Raw genomic sequence first — 19775 nt, 5'->3', positions numbered from 1 at the left:
TTTTTTCCCTTTGTGTGTGAAAGTTCACAGTGATTATCTGGGGTGTCTATATGAAAGTGTTTTTAACATTGTTACTATGTTTAAGGAGTAAAGGCTGTTCTCTCCTCCTGACATCACAACGGCCCAACACACACAACGCTCAGTGACTAATCCGCTCAGAGCAGGAGTGAACAGGAAGGCAAAACAAACAGTGCTTTTGCCCCTCTTGCACAGGAAATACCTGCAGCGATTTGTTGCTATAAAGTGACTCTTTCCTAGCAAGTGTTTCCTTAAGGAAGCTCCCCGGAAAAGAATTTCCAGGGATTCCGTAAAGAATTTCTACACAGAATACTGCTAAACATTTTTAAACTGCAAGTTGAAACATTGATTCCTAAACAAGGGTATGTGTAGCCAGAGGTACTTCAACAAACTTCAAATAAAAATATTAAGGCTGTAAACAGATTAAAATAAATAAATGGGATAATTAATTGATTGTGTAAACTTAGTGCAGTCAGTTCCTTTAAAAAACAAACCAAACCGAACAAAAAACCAAACAAAACACAAAACCAACCAAACAAACAAACAAAATAAAATAAAAAAAAGGTGAGAATGACACTCATAGATAGTCGTGTATAGACTCTAGACTCCAGGCAGATTTCTTCACTCATTTTCTCATTAACGCAATTTCTTATTCTTGCTCATGTAAGGTAAGGTTCGATCATAATTACATGCTGCCATTCATTCTTTTGTTAAACGTCTCATCTGAATTTTGTTCATAAATAAATGTGTTGATGGTGTTAATGAAGGGGTGCTTTATCCCTCAAAAAAGGTTGGGAAACACTAGATTAAAGGACTCTGGACAGACTGTAAAATGTGCTACAAAAATCTCTCACCGGAACGCCATTACCAAATTCCAGGTATTGTTGGCATTGTTGTCAATGCAATGATGTTGCGGGACTCTGCACGAGGGAGTTTGCATTCAGCAAGTTTGGGTTAACGCCTCCTGCAGATTTGAGTTTATTAGCACGTCACTATGCGGAAAGTGCTGTCTCCATCAAAGAGAGAGAGGACAAATGAGAGATATGAAAAATGACCTAGATGATTCTTGCCTCACGTTGCGTGAAGCCAAGGGAAGGATAGATATGGCCCTTTGTTTCAGATGATGAAAAAGCGAGTCAATGGACTGCGAGAGAGAGGGAACGAGCGCAGAGGAGCGGAAAACAGCAGGAGTGTGTTTTCTGAAAGGATGAGAAGAAATAGAAATTGAGAACCGTTTTTCAACCAGTGTGTCAAGAGGCGTCAAAAGGGAACGCATTGGAAAACATCAACAGGACACTGTAGTGGGCGAAAGGACAAATGCTTCTTGAGAAAACAAATAGAGGGGAAGAAATCACTTTCTAATTTATCAAAATTGTCGGTGGGGGTGATGTGCATTCCTGGAAAATCCTGGCTTCAATTTTGGCAGCTTGCTGGCTTCACTTGGTGCATTGTAAGAGGTTTATTAATAGATTTGACACAATGACACCACAATTATGAGTTGAGATTTTAAAAGAGTCAATAAATCAGTTGATGCCACAGAAGCTAATGGTCTATCAAACAGAAAATGTCTGCGTTAGCGCCACATTCTCTGAACTTCTGTGAAAAATAAACATAGAAAAACATAGAAGTCGAAGAGCCGTGCTGATAATGTGGGCGATGTGAGTTTGAATACCGAAAAACATCCTCCATAACATATCTCGTCATTTCCTGTCCTCTCCACCAAAAAGAGTTGTAAAATCATGATTGTTTTCAAACAGGTTTCCTGAACACTCCCGTGTCTGGCATTGGTATAAAAACAGATCATGTCCCTAACTGACGCCATTGGTTGAGCCAATGTTGCTGTGTCGGGTTGGTTAGGATGCTCAAACAAAGTAATATTTTTATAGTGCCACAGAGTCACAGTGTTACACTTTTTGGGGAAATCCACCAACAAATGGGTTACTTAACCCCTTAAACTCTGGTGCATTTTTGGGCTGCTGCCCGCAATTTTTTACACTCAAATTTAAAAGCTAACAATTCACACATACTGTGGACTAATTGCAATTTTTTTCAGAAATCCCCCCAAATAAAAAAAGACTCCAATTATACATAAATAATATTGTATGTTTATAAACTTATGATAAACAGAAAGTTATTTTTTGAATTGTTGTCCTAAACATGTTGTCCTAAACATGTAATTCTGGTTCTGTTCACTTTACCTCACTTTTAAAAGTCTTATTTCATTCCACTAGATGGCAGCAAGCACTATGAAAAATATTTTTTTCTTTATCACATTACATCACAATATACAGATCTGAAATGTGTGAGGATCTATGCATTTTAGCCCTGAAAGATGTGCTCGTCCATAGACATTAAGTCTAATTTTTAGTTCATGAATCACCCTTGTTATTTCGTTGAAAATCTCAGCCTCTGAGTGGACTAGAAGCTCAATCTAAGTGTCATTAGAAAGCTGAGTTGTTTTAGCATATTAAGCTGGGATAGGAGAGAGTTTTTATACATTAAAAAAAATAAAATCTTCTTCTTAGAGGCTAGAAATTTGTCAACAGTCACACATCAGAAAATGACAACAGGAAAACTGTGGGCTCATCCATAATTTTCATATTTAAACACGAGAACTCCCCAGAGAGGCTTGTGAAAGTGTTGGATGTTTCCCCTGTGTGGTTCTACGGTATTTAAGTGCCTATTTTAAACTCAAGCTGACAACAGCATCAGATCAAAGGGAGGAGTTGGAGATAGTAAACTGTTAGCCAGACATAGTCATCTCTCCCACTGATGATAATTGTTTATTTTCAGAAAAAAGACGCAGCTTATGAATATTTCTGTGGCTGATCGGGAACACATAGACGATCATCCTTGGTGCAACAGCTTCTGCCATGTTCCTTTACAAAAATGTAAACAAACAGATAATTCATAAAACAACAGTATGAAGTAAAAAACCAAATTGGCAAAGAGCACCTCCACTGATGCTCCTCAAAAGAATACATCTCCCAGAGTTCTCATTAAACACTGTAATACTCATGAATGATGTATAACTATTTTAGCAGTGTTTACACTGACCTCGTTTCTCCTCCAATACCAGCTACCATAACAGAAAAAAAGACTGAAAAATGGGGCCTAATCTACCAAATACTCAGACTTCACTACAAAAAGCATTTTCGAATTAGTTTTTTTGTCTTGTTTTCCAGTAAAAACATCCATAAACAAGATACATTTTCTTAAGAAAAATCGCATGGAAATCAAGACTTGCTTTTAGAGAATATATCTTGAATCTTGAGCTTATTTTTCTTACTCCTTTAATTAGGAGTTAGAAAAATTTCTTAATCTAAGAAATAAAAAAACAAGAAAAAAAACAACTTGCCAATGGGGTAAGAAAAATAAGATATGTTCTCTACAAAACAAAGCCTTTTTATCTTACCCAAGTTTGCTTTTCAAGTACATTTATGCACTTAATGTTTAGAGGTTAAATACTCATCAAGAAAAAAATTGTATGCAGTTTTCACATTGACATGAAAAAATTATTCATTATTGGAAAGAAAGAAACAGACATGTGGTCTTTTCACACTCCATATTTATCGTAATGAACAGCATTTAATAACTTCTGCTATCTAGATTAATACGTATCCAAGCAGGGCAAAATAAGTGGTTGATTGAGGACATAAAATCATTTTAAACATAATAATTTCTCTCCTCTTTGGAGTGCCGAAGTCTGAATACAGTCAGCCATATGATTTGCTTGTGAGATTCGGCAGTGTGTTCCAGCGCTAGCCCTGGGCAAAAGAGTGATGACGACTTTTTCAGATTCAAAGAGACACTTTGATAACAAAACAACGTCTGTTTTTGTTCCTGCTGAATGGAAAGCATTCAGTCTGCATTATTCACATCAGATCCTAGTTCTGGGCTCTCGCAGAAATGCCACGCTAGCACATTGTGCTATTAAATTTTTATCACTGCGAGCAGGAGAGACGAGAGACATTTAAATTTTTCATTGTCTGCTTAAACTATATTATTGTTGCGTGACTAACTGAAGTAAAAAACAGTCTGCATTCTGCAGTGGTGCAAGACAGTGAGCGATACGTCTGCAGGCTTATGTGAAATATTCCTGGTTTACAAACACGTCTTGTGGGTCACAGGTAGCAGTGTGCAAAACTACATGCCTTCAAAGCAACTTTTCTGTGGGTTGTATGAATGACTAGTTGGCTTGTCAGTCTTTAGGAAGCCCAGAATAATTAGGCTGTTAATTTCAGTTTCACCTGACCCCAATCTGATGCATTTCTTAGTGGGTGTTCACCCCCTAAGAAATGTTCTTATGTTAAAAAAAAAACAACTGGACAAAGCACAATGCAATGGAACAAAATGCAATGCTCATGATACAAGATGCTTAAAAAACAGAGTGAGACACGATGCAACGACCAAAGACGTCATTTGTATGGCTGCTGTGGCAGTGCTTAAAAGGGGACGGACTTAAAGATGCAGTTTTACCGTGCAAACAGTAACAGTTAAAGGTAATTAAACACACTAATTAAAGCACAGCCAATTAAAAAAAAAGCTAACATTTAAAAGAAAAAAGATAAAACTAGTCGACCGGTCATTGGACAACTCTTCAATCACTGAGTGTTTAGATGCACACCAATACGCTGATAACTTCCAAAAATCAGCTTTTTCAAAAATTCTGATAACGCAAGAAAACTGTGTTTACATGCGATCTGAAATCATCTGATTATTCTCTGCTTTTGATGTCAATACATACAGGTGCATCTCAATAAATTAGAATGTCGTGGAAAAGTTCATTTATTTCAGTAATTCAACTCAAATTGTGAAACTCGTGTATTAAATAAATTCAATGCACACAGACTGAAGTAGTTTAAGTCTTTGGTTCTTTTAATTGTGATGATTTTGGCTCACATTTAACAAAAACCCAGCAATTCACTATCTCAAAAAATTAGAATACATCATAAGACCAATAAAAAAAACATTTTTAGTGAATTGTTGGCCTTCTGGAAAGTATGTTCATTTACTGTATATGTACTCAATACTTGGTAGGGGCTCCTTTTGCTTTAATTACTGCCTCAATTCGGCATGGCATGGAGGTGATCAGTTTGTGGCACTGCTGAGGTGGTATGGAAGCCCAGGTTTCTTTGACAGTGGCCTTCAGCTCATCTGCATTTTTTAGTCTCTTGTTTCTCATTTTCCTCTTGACAATACCCCATAGATTCTCTATGGGGTTCAGGTCTGGTGAGTTTGCTGGCCAGTCAAGCACACCAACACCATGGTCATTTAACCAACTTTTGGTGCTTTTGGCAGTGTGGGCAGGTGCCAAATCCTGCTGGAAAATGAAATCAGCATCTTTAAAAAGCTGGTCAGCAGAAGGAAGCATGAAGTGCTCTAAAATTTCTTGGTAAACGGGTGCAGTGACTTTGGTTTTCAAAAAACACAATGGACCAACACCAGCAGATGACATTGCACCCCAAATCATCACAGACTGTGGAAACTTAACACTGGACTTCAAGCAACTTGGGCTATGAGCTTCTCCACCCTTCCTCCAGACTCTAGGACCTTGGTTTCCAAATGAAATACAAAACTTGCTCTCATCTGAAAAGAGGACTTTGGACCACTGGGCAACAGTCCAGTTCTTCTTCTCCTTAGCCCAGGTAAGACGCCTCTGATGTTGTCTGTGGTTCAGGAGTGGCTTAACAAGAGGAATACGACAACTGTAGCCAAATTCCTTGACACGTCTGTGAGTGGTGGCTCTTGATGCCTTGACCCCAGCCTCAGTCCATTCCTTGTGAAGTTCACCCAAATTCTTGAATCGATTTTGCTTGACAATCATAAGGCTGCGGTTCTCTCGGTTGGTTGTGCATCTTTTTCTTCCACACTTTTTCCTTCCACTCAACTTTCTGTTAACATGCTTGGATACAGCACTCTGTGAACAGCCAGCTTCTTTGGCAATGAATGTTTGTGGCTTACCCTCCTTGTGAAGGGTGTCAATGATTGTCTTCTGGACAACTGTCAGATCAGCAGTCTTCCCCATGATTGTGTAGCCTAGTGAACCAAACTGAGAGACCATTTTGAAGGCTCAGGAAACCTTTGCAGGTGTTTTGAGTTGATTAGCTGATTGGCATGTCACCATATTCTAATTTTTTGAGATAGTGAATTGGTGGGTTTTTGTTAAATGTGAGCCAAAATCATCACAATTAAAAGAACCAAAGACTTAAACTACTTCAGTCTGTGTGCATTGAATTTATTTAATACACGAGTTTCACAATTTGAGTTGAATTACTGAAATAAATGAACTTTTCCACGACATTCTAATTTATTGAGATGCACCTGTTAACAGTCATGCACACAAAACTTGTGCACATTGAATAAGCTGGTAAGAACTCTGGAAAAGGTGCAACACAAAATCGGGTTAATAGGCAAAAATCTATGTGTGCCGATCGTGTTTTGCATAAAACTGTTTATGACCTTAAATGACCACATTTACATGTTGTCAGCTTATTAAGCATAAAAAGACTGTGCATGTAACCATGCTCACTTGGACCCATCCCTAGTCAGTATTAAAACAATAAGACAGCATAGAATAAAGAGTTTTCAATTATCTGACACCTACAATGTAGTCTAAGTTACACAAATGATAGAATGATAAAAGTAAATAATGGTATTTGGCTCACAAATAATGACAAGTACGCAGACAGACAGAAGCCAACAAAGTGAAAACACACAAAGCAAGAGGGAGTGCGCCAAAAAATATAAAGAAAAATTAAGGTAACCAAGAGATTTACATGAAAAATGAGTAAGCGTGACAGATCTGTGCTCTCCTCCCTTCCATTTCTAACTGGAGGCATGTTACTAACGCCTGTTTAACTCCTGTTCTAGGTCACCATGAGATAAACACACTTTATTCAGCTTGGCCAAACCCCAGCCATTAAGCAGCAGTGGTGGCCCATTCATGAGCTGCACTCCCGGGCCGAGGTCCTCTGATTAATTAGTGCACGGAGCAGTGGCTTCCTAAAGAGCACGGACAGAAGGGGAGCTCCAGGGACAGCGGGAGGGAAAGGAGGAGGGAGACATGAAGGGTGGGTGGGGGGAGTCGATGCTTCTGACAGCAGGCCAAGGGAACACCATAGAGGAACGCATTCCAGTAAAGTGTCTCTTTGCCGTCCAACTATAGACTGCATCATTATTTTCTTTAATATAATTTAATATACAGTCAACCACAGCCAGTGGGATGAGTTAGACTGTAACGTTAAGACTATCCAAATAGCTGTCAATGCACAAACTGAGAGTTTTGGCACATTAAGACAAGACGTCATCGTCATCGACTGGGAGCTATATAGCAAAGGTTAAAACTAATAACATTTAATAATGCAGTGATATTTACAAATTTCGACACTACATGGCCAAAAGTGTGTTTACATTTAAACGCTACATTCATATGTTCTTGGTGAGCATTTCATTACAAAACCATGGGCATTAATGTAATCTTAATGGATTTATTTGTTTTGTTTTGTTTTTTGGTGGAAATTAACATTATGACCACAAATGCTGTCGTTCGAGCTTAACTTGTATTGAAACCAGAACCTATCCTTTAATAGGGAGTTGGTCCTCCCTTTGCTGCAATAACAGCTTCCACTCTTCTGGGAAGGTTTTCCACTAGATGTTGGAACATGGCTCTTGGGTTGGGTGATGGGTTCTGGATTGTATTTACGATTCCAATTCATCCCAGACGTGTCCAGGCAAGCTCTTCCACACCAGACTCTGTAAACCATTTCTTTATGGACCTCACTGTGTGCACAAAACGTCTAGAAATGTTTGTTTAAGAAGATTTTACAGCTCTATGCCAAATTTTTTGCTGAAATTGCCAAACCCATTTTTTAGAAGCGCCATCCACATAATTTTGGCCATGGAGTGTATGTATTTCATATTCAATAGGGCTTATTTGAGGATTTAGGACAAACAAATCAGTTGCGTATGCCCCAGGTCTACTGAAACAAGCCCCCTACTGGAGACACAGTGTGATGAACCCGACAGAAATAGTGAATCAGAGACTGAGTGCTTTCTAGTGTAAGGCCTGGCAGCAACTCCCTTAAGACAGGCCTTATGTTCTCCCTCATCTCACTACCTTTCCCCAAATGTCTCTCCTCTGTTCCCACACATTTTCATCTTCCCAAAATAACCCCATTTACTCACATAACAGCTCCCATCACTTCCAGAACATTTTCGCTTCGGTACAGAGCAGTCCCAAAAGATGCACTCAACCGCCCAGCCTCTCTCCCTCTCTTGTTCTGCTACTCTTCTCGTATATACACAGCCTTCCTAATTTTATTTCTTCACTACAACGGGAGAGAGCGGGAGAGATAGAGAGAGAGAGAGAGAAAAAAAACTCTCATCAGAGCCTTACGACAGGCTGCAAGCTCCCAGGGACTGTCTAAGTACAGTAGTTCATTATTCAAACAGTTCTCGAAAGTGAAGCCAGTGATCATTTAAGTGGTGCTGATTTGTCATGGTGACTTGAGGAACGTCATAGCACACAAGTAAAACTCTTCATAGTGAATTACCAACAACAGCAAAAAAGAAAATTTTACAAAAAAAAAAACTGTTAAGAAGATGGACCTGTAGCCTAGCGGTTGCCGCACGCTTGACACATTGTGCCGTGGTGCTCATATGGGAAATGCAAGTTTGAGTCTGGATTGTGTCTTTTCCCTAAACCCATTCCACCTTCTTCAATATTTCAATAAAAGTAGCAAAATTCCAGAAACAAATGCTTAAAAATGAGCCTCATCTGTCTTAATAAAACAGTCAAACAGAAACAAAGCTAACAAACAAGATGCATGTTTTTCTGCATTTTAATTCGGAGGGTACTGACAGGTAAAGAATATCTTCCCAATGAAGAAAAGGCAAAGAGAAAGAACAGAACTGACAGGCAAACAACAATAATGAGCCTTTTCAAGTACCGCTAAATACTGTAGTAATCTGAGAACACTGAGCCTTTCAAGAGGTACATGCTATTACAATTTGTATTCTTCATATATTCAAACAAAGCAAAACAAGGCAGCAAAAAGGCCACAATAGGCACATGGCTGAAGACATTAACCTGGTTTCCATCCACTTTTCATGCTGTTTTGTTATCGACAAAGTGAAAATGCGAAATTTGCCGTCTTCTGCTAATTTCCATTCAAACGGCCTTTTATCGATAAAAATGGTGTGCGTGCTGACGTCATGCTTAAAAAAACACTTTGTCACATAATTTTGGTTTATCGCAAAAGAAATCTGCCCTTAAGCCGTTTCCAAACAGAAATGTGTGTATATCGCTAATTGTGTACCTTTCGCCTCCCAGATGTTCCAAAAGAGAATATTGAGACAATTAATTGAAATTAGCCAGCTTACTGTCACATAATTTCACAAATAAATGCAATCAGAAGAGGAGGAATTGCAATCAAAAGGGAGAAGTTGCCCTTCTGATAGGACTGTAATATTGGTCCTGATGTTGCGCCTATCGCATGGCCCTGTTCAAGCTGGCAACTTGCACCAAGTAGTGGGGGAAACTTTCGATCTTAGTATAAGGACCATCCATCGATGTGTATATGCTGTGTGCACAGCTATTAAAGAAAAACTGATGCAGTGTAATATCAGGGTTTACATATGATACATTCCTGATATTCAAAAGTCTATTTTGAACAATCATCTAATGTAAAGCAATGCCATCATAACTGCATTACGTCCTGCATATTTGTCCAGCAACTTTTAACGACCAGCTGAACTTGACTGTCATCTAAAATTAATTTTAGTGTCATAATGCAATTTAAATGTTCTGAAGAAACTCAGCAAATGTGATCCAGTGTAAATAGGGTTAGATTTAAAATATTTAAAAGTTTTAAAATGTTCAAAAGCTCATTTTGTGAAAGTGAACTCAGCATTGGACAAAACGTTCTGATAGTTTATAGTTTTGAAAAAAGTGCAGAACATTCTGAGAATGTCATTTAGCCGACTTTTCGTCTACAAAACAGGGTAAGGCTAATTTAAGTTTTTGTAAAGAAAAGGCAAGTATATATGGCTAACAATAGAATTTTTTTTATTTGGTAATTTATTTTTTTAATTTAATGTTTTTTTTCATTTGGTAATTTATTTAATTTAATACAGATAATTTTGCTGGCATTTTTACAAAAGTAAGCTAAACAATAATTTAATAGAATTGGGCTGTTAGTGTTCCAAAAAAGCACACTGATGCTTTTCTCCTAGTATTGTGTATTATTTTTAAAACATCTGTGTGCACAGAAATGATATGTTTTTTTTTTATTGTGGGATAATTCCATGACTGCCATCTATTATTTTGAATGGTGTGAAAAAGCAACTTCAATAAATAAATGGATGGCTACTGCGATTTAATTAATCGCAAAGAGTTGCCATTCATTTGTTCTCCGTGCACCTGTCGATGACAGGTGCATGATACGAGATATTTGGAGCACGGCACTCCAGGAAGTGTCATGATGCAGATGTGTTTCTGTGCAGGTATGCCATTAAGGCCAATCCATAACAGTGCGAGTAATGCTTCACGTACAATAAATTGGCTTTCAAGGATGTATACCTTGTTGTCATGATTAACACAGGCTAACGATTGGGGTAAATTCTGTCATGTGACACTATATTTTTGCGTTAATGCCAATTTTCTCGACAAAAAGTGTTTCCAAACCAGTTTTTCGTGACATTTGACGTATCGACATAAGAGTTTATGCGCTACAGTTAAATGGAAAAATATTATGTCGACACTTGTGAAATTTTAGCAATAATTTGCATTTCCATCAGCTATATCGGTAAACTTTTTGATGCACTACACCTTTTGTTGCAAAAAAAACCCTGGATAGAAACATAGTTACTGTTATAAGACCAAAGTGGTTCTTATAACAAATATTTTATATGGCTTTATACCACTCTTTATTGACAACAATAGTGAGGAGAAAATATTTTGAGGACAGGGAGGGGAACGAGTGTGCTGCAGGCCAGATTCGAACATGCATTTCCTGCATGAGCACCAAGACTCAATGTTTATGGCACATATGTGCTAATCAATGCTCCACAAAGACTCCACTATCCTGAGTTATTTCTTAAATGTATCTCAAAGGGTCTACGAAAACATTAACAGTTCTTATCCATACTGTGGTGGGCAGGGGCTTTATGGCAGAACCATAATTTGAATTACTGCATACAGTTTCTAGTGCACAAAGAGGAAGTGATGTTACTTACTGAATTTGAGGGCATGGCCAGGTTGGTCTCGATGTACGTCTCTGTCTTGGGCTCCACAGCGAGCTCTGCCTCCAGGATCTTCTCCACGGGCATGTCCTCGTTCACACTGCTGGTCGATTCCACCTCATTCTCGTTGCGCTCCTTAGCTCGCTGGCGCTCCTCCTGGACGGCTGTATGTAACAACACTAGTCACGGTCACTTCAGCTGTAAGCATGCCAAGAGGTCAGCAAATTTACACTTTCAAATCACAGTGGTCCTCTCCTAAACTATATAACTTGAATCACATATAACTGAGATTAAAGTCAGCATGAAACAGTGTTTGCAATCCAGTCTACTTCTGTAATGTGGCAGATTTCCGAATGAAAAAGGATATTTAACGAAAATAAAAATGAAAATAACAATTTTATCCATCGGGAATTGAGTGGATCGTGAAAAGTGGTCTTGGGGGAGAGGTTGAAATATAAGAGCAGAACTCATTCTACTTTCGTAATGTGACATTTTCGAATGAAACAAGATATTTACTGAATAAATGTGGTACTTTGTGGATTTCTGATTGAAATGGAATCTGCAATTTAAAAAAATATAGGGCAGGACATACGGGTATAAAAGGAGCTGGTATGCAACCACTCATTCAGGTTTTATGCTGAGGAGCCGATATAAGGTCCGGCCATTTCAGCAGGTAGTTCAGCGTTGTGGCAGGAGGGACACAACGTCTTGTTCCCTCCATCAGGGAACGGAGGTTACACAAGTAACCATGATGTTCCCTATTTGTCACTCACTCGACGTTGTGTCAATGTAGTGACACTAGGGGTCCCTATAAGAAACGCCACAACTGGCTGAACTGTGTTACATGAACTAGCGGTGTGTGGTGGGCAGACTACTGTGTGCCTCATAACCAGCACACCAGGTCGACACGTAACCTCCCCCAACATAGTTATGAGTGTCGAATGGCCCTTTGGGGACAAGTCAACTACCCAAAAGATAGAGACAGGCTAAGCCAGTTGTGGCCTCTTTTCCCCTTCTTTTTTTCCACTCCCTAAAAAAGAAGGGGGATTATCCAACTGGGCCGCCAGGTCTAGTCGGGAGGTGTCCCTCCCAAGGGGAAGACACAGCGGAGACCACACCTTGAACAAAGAGAGGGGGGGATATTTAAGTGGAAAAATACGTCACATGGTCTTTCCAACCATGTGGAGAGTCTTCAAGGTAGATCCTACCCAACGGGGGAGGAGTTACTACAAACATAGAGACTGGGGCAGAGGGGCTCTGCCCAAGGAAGACACAGTTTGCCAACAGGGAAACGAATTAGCGAAAGATATATATCTCAAGGGGTTAGCCTTACAGGGAACCACCACATGCGGAGCACCTACCCCAGAACAGGATTCTTAGTTAGCACATGTACTGGGCCAGCAGCGAGTCTCTCCGAAAACTCGACTGCCACAGGGCTCGGAGAGAGTCAACCAGGGAACAAAGTTTGTGAACACTACTGGGATTAATGGCGGACGTCTTCAGCTCAAAAGGAGGTGGAAGGCGCTATGTGCAAGTGATACACCCAGCCGGCTATCCCAGGCTTATCCGCTTGTATTGTGTGCCACTACCTGGGATGAAACTGGTTCCACCCGGTGGTTGTAGAACCTTGCAAAGGTGTTGGGTGTTGCCCAGCCTGCTGCTCTGCAAATGTCTGTTAGAGAGGCACCCCTGGCCAGGGCCCAGGAGGCCGCTACACCCCTGGTAGAATGGGCTCGTAACCCTACCGGGGGCGGCATGTCCTGGGCGTGATATGTCATAGTTATGGCGTCAATGAGCCAGTGGGCGATCCTCTGCTTGGAGACAGTGCTTCCTTTCCGCTGTGCACCAGAGCAGACAAAGAGCTGCTCAGAGATCCTAAAGCTCTGCGTGCGATCCAAATAGATGCGTAAAGCGCGCACCAGCCACAGCAACGACAGGGCTGGGTCTGCCTCCTCCTGGGGCAGCGCTTGCAGGTTCACCACCTGGTCCCTAAAAGGAGTCGTGGGAACCTTGGGCACATAGCCCGGTCGGGGTCTCAGGATCACGTGAGAGTAGCCCGGACCGAACTCCAGGCATGTTTCGCTGACAGAAAAAGCTTGCAGGTCTCCTACCGTCTTGATGGAAGTGAGCGCAGTCAGGAGGGCAGTCTTCAAGGAGAGTGCCTTAAGCTCGGCTGACTGCAACGGCTCAAAGGGGGCTCTCTGTAGACCCTGAAGAACTACAGAGAGGTCCGATGAGGGAACGAGGCGCGGTCTGGGGGGATTCAGCCTCCTGGTGCCTCTCAGGAACCTGATGATCAGGTCATGCTTCCCTATGGACTTACCGTCTACTGCATCGTGGTGTGCTGCTATGGCGGCAACGTACACCTTCATGGTGGAAGAAGACAGCCTCCCTTCCAACCTCTCCTGCAGGAAGGAAAGCACTGATCCGACTGCGCATCTCTGGGGGTCTTCCTGTCGGGAAGAACACCACTTAGTGAACAGATGCCACTTAAAGGCATACAGGCGCCTCGTAGAGGGGGCCCTAGCCTGAGTGATCGTGTCTACCACCGCAGGTCCTCCCTGACCTTGCACAGGGTCTGTGCAAGTAGGCTCACTGGGGGAAATGCAAATTTGTGCATGCCAGGGGGCCAGCTGTGTGCCAGCGCGTTTATGCCGAGGGGGGCCTCGGTCAGGGCATACCAGAGCGGGAGGTGGGGAGGATTCTTGGGAGGCGAACAGGTTCACCTCTGCCTGTCCAAATCGACTCCAAATCAGATGGACCACCTGAGGGTGGAGTCTCCACTCTCCCCTGAGGGTAACCTGTCGTGACAGCACGTCCGCTGTAGTGTTGAGGTTGCCCGAGATGTGAGTGGCTTGCAGCGACTTGAAGTGCTGCTGACTCTAGAGGAGGAGACGGCGGGTGAGTTGTGACATACAACGAGAGCGCAGACTGCCTTGGCGGTTTACATATGCTACCGTTGCCATGTTGTCTGTCTGAACTTACACGTTCTTGCCCTGGATCAACGACCGAAACCTCCGCAGGGCGAGCAGAATTGCCAACAACTTGAGGCAGTTGATGTGCCAATGCAGTCGCGGGCCCATCCACAAACCGGTGGCTGCGTGCCCGCTGCAAATAGCGCCCCAGCCCATTTTGGAGGCATCCATCCTGACCATGACGCGCCTGAAGACCAGTTCTAGGGGAACACCTGCCCGTAGAAACGAGAGGTAGGTCCAAGGGCTGAAAAGATGGTGACAGACCGGCGTGATGACCATGCGATGTGTCCCGTGGCACCATGCCCATCTTGGGACTCGAGTCTGAAGCCAGTGCTGAAGCAGTCTCATATGCATCAACCCGAGCGGGGTGCCCACCGCTGAGGATGCCATATGCCCCAGGATCCTCTGAAAAAGTTTCAGTGTAGCCGCTGTTTTCTGTTTGAACGCCTTCAAACAGACCAACACCGACTGGGCGCGCTCGTTCGTGAGGCGCGCTGTCAAAGAGACTGAGTCCAATTCCAAACCGAGAAAAGAGATGCTCTGAACCGGGAGGAGCTTGCTCTTTTCCCATTTGACCCGAAGCCCCAGTCGGCTGAGGTGTGAGAGCACCAAGTCCCTGTGTGCGCACAACATGTCCCGAGAGTGAGCTAAGATTAGCCAGTCGTCGAGATAGTGGAGAATGCGAATGCCCACCTCCCTTAGCGGGTCAAGGGCTGCCTCTGCGACCTTCGTGAAGATGCGAGGAGAAAGGGACAGGCCGAAAGGGAGGACCTTGTACTGATATGCCTGACCCTCAAATGAAAACCGCAGGAAGGGTCTGTCTCGAGGAAGGATTGAGACATGGAAGTATGCGTCCTTCAGGTCTACCGCCGCGAACTAATCTTGATGCCGGATGCTCGCCAGAATGCGTTTTTGCATCAGCATCTTGAACGGGAGTCTGTGTAAAGCCCGGTTCAGTACTCGCAGGTCCAAGATTGGCCGCAACCCACCGCCTTTTTTCGGTACGATGAAGTAGGGGCTGTAAAACCCCTTCTTCATCTCGGCCAGAGGGACAGGTTCTATCGCGCCCTTCCGTAGGAGGGTAGCGATCTCCGCGCAAGATAGCAGCGTTTTCGTCCTTCACCAAAGTGAAGTGGACACCGCTGAATCTGGGCAGACGCCTGGCGAACTGAATCGTGTAGCTGAGTCGGACAGTCCAGACCAGCCATCGCGACGGATTGGAAAGCGTAAGCCACGCGTCCAAGTTCCGCGCAAGGGGGACCAAAGGGACAACGTCATCGGACGTACCAGCAGGTGGGGCCTCGCGGCGGGGCGGAGCTCGAGGTGCCACACCATGTCATGGCCGTGCTGAGTCTAAGGACATCGAAGCACTTACCTGGCTCCTTGTGACCACCCCCGGAACAGCCTGGGATGGGGGAGGAAGAGGCCTGTCCTCGTGACCCATGGAGACTGTCACATCGGGGGCGGATTTGTGCCATAGCTGGGTGCTCAGGGGCGGGAGACCGCCGCTGGAGCACCAAACCTGCCAAATAGAGTGGTGGACGGTGGTCGTGATGACGGCCATGCACACCGCATACGTGACCCAGGAAACAAGGAAACCACTCTTGCTGAACTCTTGAGTACTGCAGCCACTTGGGCATGCAGCGCAATTAAATGCAAAGGTAACAAAAAGATAGAGAGGTCTGCTTACCAGCCCCAGAGCAGCGGGTTTCGTCATCCCTGGGTTGCCCGTCTCAAGGGTGCTTTGAAGCCTTTTACAGGTTCTGGGCGGCCGAGAGATGGGTGGCATCTGCTTCCTGCAGTGGGCTCCATGGCGGGGCCGGGCTGAAGGGGCGGGCTGCGGTGGAGCCGGTGCAGTCACCGCAGGGGGACGCCCTTGGCGACAAGTAGACGGGGTGCGGGATCTTGAGCCACGCTGGGGCAGGATATGCTGGATAGCCTCCGTCTACTGCTCCACCATCGAGAACTGCTGGGCAAAGTCCTTGACGGTGTCGCCAAATAGGCCAGCCTGGGATAAGGGGGCAGCATTGTGTCCTGTCGGCCTCACCCATCTCGACCAGGTTGAGCCAAAGGTGGCGCTCCTGGAGCACTAATGTGGACATCGTCCGCCCGAGAGACCGCGCCGTGACCTCCGTCGCTCGGAGAGCGAGCTCGGTCACAGAGCGCAGTTCCTGCATCAATCCAGGGGTGGGACTACCCTCGTGCAGTTCCTTTTGCGCCTTGACAGACTTGCAGGAGAGCCATAGTGTGCAGGGTGGAGGCGGCTTGTCCAGTGGCACTGTAGGCCTTGGCCGTCAGAGATGACGTAAATCTACAGGCTTTGGACGGGGGCTTTGGGCACCCGCGCCAGGTGGCGGTGCTCTCCGGGCAAAGGTGCACCGCGAGCGCCTTTATCCACCGGGGGATTGCCGAATAGCCCTTGGCCGCCCCACCATTGAGGGTAGTGAGGGCGGGGAAACTGAAAAGATCGGGACCGGGCAGTAAAAAGTGCCTCCCACGATCTTGTCAGCTCTTCATGCACTTCCGGAAAGAAAGGAACGGGGGCAGGGCGTTGCTTTGAGCGGCGCCACGAGCCCAGGAACCAATCATCGAGCCGCGAGGGTTCAGGGAAGAGTGGAGGGTTCCACTCTAGCCGACGCTTGCGGCTGCCCAGGAAAGCATGTTGTCATCTACGCGTCAGCCTGTGACTGGGCAATCGTCCCCGAAGGGAGGAGCCCAGCTGAGGCTTCCGCGTCCGACTGGACTCCGAATAAGAGGCCGAACTCGCCGTGAGACGAGCCGGCGGACTCATCCGGAAGCCCGATCGGGGCAGACGAGCGTGCTGGGGAATGGGAGGTCCACGGGGGGATACCCGGCAAAGGCGGTCCCATTGGGGTCCCCAAATCGCTCCCAGTGCTAGCCGCGCTGGCCTCATTCCCGTGGGTAAAAGGGCCCTCTGGTGAAAGGGAGCCTCTGGGGTGGCTTGCTTTCTTATGAAGGCGCAATCGCATCGTTGCCATGAACATATCCTCGCAATGAGAACATGACCATCCATGAACGCTGTCTCCGCGTGAGCAGTCCCCAGACACGAAAGACAGTGATCGTGACCGTCAGAAGGCGAGAGATAACGAGTGCAACCAGGAATAACACACAATCGGAAAGGCATCTTTAAAAAGACGCGTCTTTAAAAAGACATTCCATGTGTGCCGCTCTTTTAGAGAAATATACTCTTTTAGAGAAATATACTCTTATTTCTGCCGAAGCCCACAGGGGCATTCTCTGCATTGCACCAGTGCAGAGGGGGGAGAAGCCGCTGAAATGCTCCGTCAGATCCAGCAGAGGCGAATGAACAGTCATGGGAATTCAGCTCAGTGAGCATGACCGTTCGGCTCCGAGGAGAAAATCTGAATGAGTGGTTGCATACCAGCTCCTTTTATACCCGTATGTCCGGGGGAGTGGCATGCAAATACCACTCGCCAATTTTCATTGGCCTTTTATCAAAGACCAGAGGTGTCTCAGGCTCCCAAGAGTGACCCCTAGTGTCACTACATCGACACAACGTCGAGTGAGTGACAGATAGGGAACCACATTTGAATGCCAAAATAAGCATTCGAATTTTGGATGTGTGCCAAGCACTGATGATGACTTTTGGGGTACAGCAGGTGCAGTGCAATGAATTAACCAAAATGCAGGTATCTCAAGACGTTATTTAAAGATTGAATTTCCTTTTAAATTGACACAGCATCGAAAAACGAGACGCTGAAAAAAAAACAGCGAGACACAACGCAACGGTCAAAGACGTCTGTCTAACGCATGCTTGCATAGAAAAAGGCGGATGCGTTCAGAGTGAACGGCCCCCAGATGTGGAGGTATTTGGTGGTTGTGTCTTGAATATGTCTTGCTCTTTTATCAGCATCTCACTACTTAAGCATTTGGTACGTTCATACAGGGCAGTTTTTAGTCATAGGCAAACTAGGTGGCCGCCTAGGGCATCACTAGTTGGGGGTGGGGGGGTCAAATCGTAAGCAATTTATTGGACTGTGAAAAGTGGTCACTATTGGTGGTTTTAAGGGAGGGGTTGTTAACAAGTTTTTATATATTGGTGAAAAAAAACCATACACAATAAATCCATAAAACCATTCTTGCGTAATTTCTCATACTGAACTAATATGAAAAATTTACACCAAATTTTTTTTTATATATTTGATTGACAGAAATTCATTCTGCTCATGAATTAGGCCCAATGTGTATTAAATAGGATCAATTTTGATTTCATGTTGACAATTCACTTTTAAAATTAAGATGTAATGGTTGATTGCATTTCCAACTTTGTTGCATGACAGAATGTGTTTTTTGTAATGTTTCTCGTCTCTGGGGTTTTCAAACAGGCTTTAACAAATCAGACATTTGATAGGCTCAGAGAAACAGGAAGTGGTTATAGTGCCGAGTAGTCTGACTGTGGCCAAGGCCAATTAACCACATTTCAAGCCCCTGTGGTTAAAGCGCGTGTGTATGTGCCGAGCATAGTTCATCAAACAAAAAAAAAAAACTCTAAACCCAGTCCCTATGCATTCAAACACACACACAAACACAAACGCATATTTCCCCTAACCCCTTGCTACATATTTCCTCAATGGTGAATAACTGAGGTGGTTGTTTTGGTGGTGGTGGGGGGGATGTTAGAAACGGGGTGCAGGAAAGTGCTGTCTGAGTTTGGAGGTCAGCCCAAGGGTAAAATACTTCTCCAGGAGTCAGAGAGAGGTGAGAGGGGCTGAAATCATGTTAGCTTTATTTTCCCAGTAGAGGAGGGGAGCATACATTTATTTAATTCTGTTTTTCTGCAGTTTAGCTCATCTCTTTTTGGGCAAGCGAGGCCTGGCTCTCCCGTGCCTCAGGGTACAGCGAGAGCTTATGGGATACAAAGCAGGCGAAACCAGGCAATGATCATATCCTTGAAAGAAACCATCTAGACTGTGATGATATAAATAAAGGAAGGCCAAAAGTGGCTCTGAGGTCATAGACAATGAGGGTGAGTGCAAAAAGATTTTTCTCTCTCTTTTGGCATATGAAGCTTAGATATCTGCACTGTCAGAAGGGGACTATGAGATTGCAATACAAACTGAAACCACAATGTATAATTAATATGATGGATTACTTGCAGAGACACTGAACCGAGTTCAATTTAGTGTAGTTTTTAACATAATTATAAAGGTTTAAATTCATGGACATGTTTAAAGTCTAACCAAAAGCTAATCCTTATGTGCACAGTCCATCAGTCATTCATCGTTACTGGATAAGGAGAATAGAAATTGCATTCACAAAGAGCTTTTTTTTTAGCTGATCATAACAAGAATATATAGTATATGTATATTTATATATGTACAGTATATACAGTTTAATGGCCAATTTACCCGCCACTGGCAGGTTTGGGCAAAAAATTATTTTTGACCATGACTGTGCAGAACTGTAACAGAGTAACAGGGGGTTTGGATGCTATGCTCTAAACTGACAGGCAAAAACACCTGCCAGCACACATCCTAACAACAAGAGTATCTATGC

The 19775-nt window shown here is 43.9% G+C and overlaps 1 protein-coding gene across 2 annotated transcripts in view; it reads right to left on the bottom strand.

The window, feature by feature from the left end:
* Window positions 1–19775, bottom strand: part of LOC127428944 (retinoic acid receptor RXR-alpha-A-like) — a 162327-nt gene that overhangs the window by 9865 nt on the left and 132687 nt on the right. The window contains exon 6 of one of the 2 annotated variants that reach the window (XM_051677641.1): window positions 11257–11441. In XM_051677641.1, the coding sequence (XP_051533601.1) occupies window positions 11257–11441 (185 nt within the window). The remainder of the gene's footprint in view (window positions 1–11256; window positions 11442–19775) is intronic. The other variant, XM_051677642.1, reaches the window with a different exon arrangement.

The sequence above is a fragment of the Myxocyprinus asiaticus genome, chromosome 38, assembly GCF_019703515.2.
Source record: "Myxocyprinus asiaticus isolate MX2 ecotype Aquarium Trade chromosome 38, UBuf_Myxa_2, whole genome shotgun sequence".
Taxonomy (NCBI): Eukaryota; Metazoa; Chordata; class Actinopteri; order Cypriniformes; family Catostomidae; genus Myxocyprinus; species Myxocyprinus asiaticus.
This window is presented reverse-complemented; position numbering and strand designations above follow the sequence as displayed.